Source organism: Macaca fascicularis, chromosome 16 (assembly GCF_037993035.2).
Source record: "Macaca fascicularis isolate 582-1 chromosome 16, T2T-MFA8v1.1".
Lineage (NCBI taxonomy): Eukaryota > Metazoa > Chordata > Mammalia > Primates > Cercopithecidae > Macaca > Macaca fascicularis.
The window spans coordinates 40,626,826-40,630,351 of NC_088390.1; the positions used below are offsets into that span (position 1 = coordinate 40,626,826).

At 44.7% G+C, this 3,526-nt stretch overlaps 1 protein-coding gene across 1 annotated transcript; it reads left to right on the top strand.

Moving 5' to 3' along the window:
- Positions 1–425: 425 nt before the first annotated feature.
- CCL11 (C-C motif chemokine ligand 11) lies at positions 426–2,805 on the top strand. Its single transcript, XM_005583422.5, has 3 exons — positions 426–568; positions 1,787–1,898; positions 2,273–2,805. The coding sequence occupies exons 1-3, from the start codon at positions 493–495 to the stop codon at positions 2,376–2,378; spliced, it is 294 nt and encodes a 97-aa protein (XP_005583479.1). The 5' UTR covers positions 426–492; the 3' UTR covers positions 2,379–2,805.
- Positions 2,806–3,526: the final 721 nt, after the last annotated feature.

Here is a 3,526-nt window from a genome sequence, read left to right on the forward strand (position 1 = left end):
TTGGGGCTCCTTACTGGTCTCCAAAATCCTCAAGACCATGTGAACACAGGAATCAAAGAAGGTTCTTAGATCAATCCCCAGGTCCTTGGTTTTCTTGCTCCTTTCCACCACTACAGGTGTTTAATTTCAACTTATCCCCCCGGCCCTTGGTTTTCTTGCTCCCTTCACTCAATACAGATGTGTAACTTCATTTCGTAATCACATATTCCCCTCCTTTCCAACAGCAAGATCCAGATGGATTAAAAAATGCACCAAGTCCCTCCCACTAGCTTGCCTCTCTTCTGTTCTGCATGACCTCCTAGGATCTGGAATTTGGTCAGCAATCCAGAAACTCCTTCATCATGACCCTGCATAGGCAAAGACTTCCCTGGAAGCTCCCTCACGGTCTGCTCCCTATAAAAGGCAGGCAGATGAGCCAGAGGAGCAGAGAGGCTGAGACCAACCCAGAAACCACCACTTCTCACGCCGAATCTCACACCTTCGGCCTCCAACATGAAAGTCTCCGCAACACTTCTGTGGCTGCTGCTCGTAGCAGCTGCCTTCAGCCCCCAGGGGCTCACTGGGCCAGGTAAGCCCCCCAACTCCTGATAGGAAAGGTAACCATCTTTAGAGCTACCAGGTCAGCAAGAATCTTTAGAGACTCACTGGAAATTCTCCATCCGAAAAATAGGGAAATGGGTTTTGTGGGTGGACAAGAAATGGCTCATCCTCACATCCAGTCACTGGAAGAGCCAGAACTAGAAGCCCAGGCTCCCAAGGCTGTTCCCCACATTCAAGAGGGATGCTGAGTGCATCCATATCCAGCTATCCTTACAGTGTTTAAGAACGGGGCACTCTAAAGAATGGCTCTTTCTTACTGTGGACATGGTGGGCATTTTTGGCAGTGGGGGAGAAGGAAAATCTGTTGATTAGAAGCTCAATATGTTAATTCAACTCCAGGACAGCTTTCAGAGCCAGTGCCTAAGAGAAGAACGAGGTCCCAGGGGGATCTCTTGAGGTGACTTATTTTGACACTGTTTGGGAAAGTTATCTAGGAGATTTGTTCCATAACTCATTTTCCCATACTCTGGTGACAAATTTACTGAGTGTGTCAGTCCCCCTGAGCCAGTGCATGGCATGGTAACAAACAGTTCTAAATTATCAATGACTTAACAGAATTAACTAAATTAACAAAGTTACCTTCTCACTTCTACTAAATATCTATAATGTATGGGCTCAGGCTTCTGCATTTTATACTCAGGATTCTAGACTGTTGGAGAAGTTGCCCACAACAGGGAACATTGATGGATACTGTGATAAAGAAAAAGGAAGCTCTCAGGAGTCTTGCATAGGCAATGCACTGTGGCTCAAAAATGACACCCATCACTTTGTCTCCTCCCTTATTGATCAAAACGAATTAATGCCTCCAACAAACAAAAGTTGTCAAGAAATGCGAGTCTACCTTGTGTCTCAAAACTAAGGATGGAGAATATTTGGTGAAAATTACCATGACCATCACATGGCCACGTAGGTCTTTATAATGACAGAGCTAGCATTTGTCACACTGACCAAGCTTTTTCCTTCCCCTCAACAGTAATGATGAGTCCTCAGTGCACAGGGGAGGATGCTGAAGACACAGGACAGCATCCACCAGACGCATAGGACTTCAGAGCAGAGGGATTTTCCCTCCACCTCTTGCAATTTCTACCTTTCTCCTAACTTCCTTTACAAAGTCATGCTTGGAAATGTATATGTATCATCATGTGGCTCGTTTTTTTCTCTGTGCATTTTTTTCCCCAAAATTCAGCTTCTGTTGCAACCACCTGCTGCTTTACCCTGACCAATAAGAAGATACCCCTTCAGCGACTGGAGAGCTACAGAAGGATCATCAGTGGCAAATGTCCCCAGAAAGCTGTGATGTAAGTAAATAAAGCTCACCCTCCCTTAGACAAAAAGTTAATGTCTAGGGCACAGAGTCAAGAACTGTGTCACAGTTGCTGGGAGTCATAGACTCTGATAGTTTGACCTCTGGTCCAATTCATTAATTTTCAAAGTGAATGTTCACTCCCAGCTCCCTGCCTGGGAGCTTGCTGTGGTCATATCAATTTCTTCAAGTTAAGAGCAAAGATGGTTTTACTAGGCCTTCAAGAGCAGCAACTAACCCAGGAGTTTCATCCTTCCTCCTCTCCATGGCAACCCTTTGTCTAGTGGCAAATGGTCCTTAAATATTTAGGGTCAAATGGGCAGAATTTTCAAAAACAATCCTTCCAATTGCGTCCTCTGTCTCCTACAGCTTCAAGACCAAACTGGCCAAGGATATCTGTGCCGACCCCAAGAAGAAGTGGGTGCAGGATTCCATGAAGTATCTGGACCGAAAATCTCCAACTCCAAAGCCATAAATAATCACCGTTTTTGAAACCAAACCGGAGGCTGAGTGTTGCCTCATTTGTTTTCCCTTCTTACAATGCATTCTGAGGTAACCTCATTATCAGTCCAAAGGGCATGGGTTTTATTTAATATATATATATTTTTTAAAACCTATTGTATTTAATTTATTGAGGCTTTAAAACATATCCTCCATGAATATCAGTTATTTTTAAACTGTAAAGCTTTGTGCAGATTCTTTACCCCATGGAACCCCCAGTTCGATCCCCTGCCACAAGCGGGCAATGTTCCCCCTCTCCTCTCTTCCTCCCTGGAATCTTGTAAAGGTCCTGGCAAAGATGATTAGTATAAAAATGTCATTGTTCTTGTGAACCCAAAGTGTCACTCATTAAATGGAAGTAAATGTTGTTTTAGGAATACATAAAGTATGTGCATATTTTATTGTAGTCACTAGATGTAATTTTTTTGCGGGAAATCCACATTGAGCTGAGGGGGACTAAGGTGATTGTGGCCGGGAGGGGCTTGGTTATGGGGGTGGGAACTGTATCCCTGGGAAATGACTTTTTGGCTTAGCTGGTCTTCATTGAAATGCAGGGTGAAACTGACAAACCCATTTCAGCCTTCTATTCCCATTTTCAACAGTATTTCCCAGACCCCAACACATCAGCCATGAAAATATCAGGAGCTTTGCCACCATTCCTTTTCTCCCCACCCCATACTTGCCGCTCCTGGGACCTATTTTAACAGCCCTGTGGTATCTCCCTCTACCTGACCCTGCTCGTCGGTCTTCCAACCCAAACTAGGCAGACATGACAGACATTGGGAAATCAGAGGAAGGCTAGATGACCCTTTACCAGAGGTTTAGGGATGCAGGCTTTACAGGTGTAGTGGAGCTTAAAGTAGGCCTTGGTGCATGCACAAAGTGAACAGGCCTTGCTGGAGGTATTTCAGTCTAGGTAGAGGAGAAGAGGTGTTGTTGAGCAAAATCCAAGAAGTAGGAATGATCATGGTGCATTTACCCAGTTGTGTGGGGGCCCATCAAAAGGTGTCAGTGTTGGAGTATGTGTGAAATGGTGGGGAAATTTGGAAAGAAGTTTGAGGCCAGGCTGTCTAGGTGGGGAGTTTGTGCTTCATGTAAGGTGAACATATGATTCTTCCCAGT

What these genes read in the sequence shown, in the direction of transcription:
- CCL11 (XM_005583422.5), top strand. Translation starts at nt 493, where the DNA reads ATGAAAGTCTCCGCAACACTTCTGTGGCTGCTGCTCGTAGCAGCTGCC. An exon ending in CCAGGGGCTCACTGGGCCAG is followed by an intron (nt 569 to 1,786) that starts GTAAGCCCCCCA and finishes CCCAAAATTCAG; the next exon opens with CTTCTGTTGCAACCACCTGC. An exon ending in TGTCCCCAGAAAGCTGTGAT is followed by an intron (nt 1,899 to 2,272) that starts GTAAGTAAATAA and finishes TGTCTCCTACAG; the next exon opens with CTTCAAGACCAAACTGGCCA.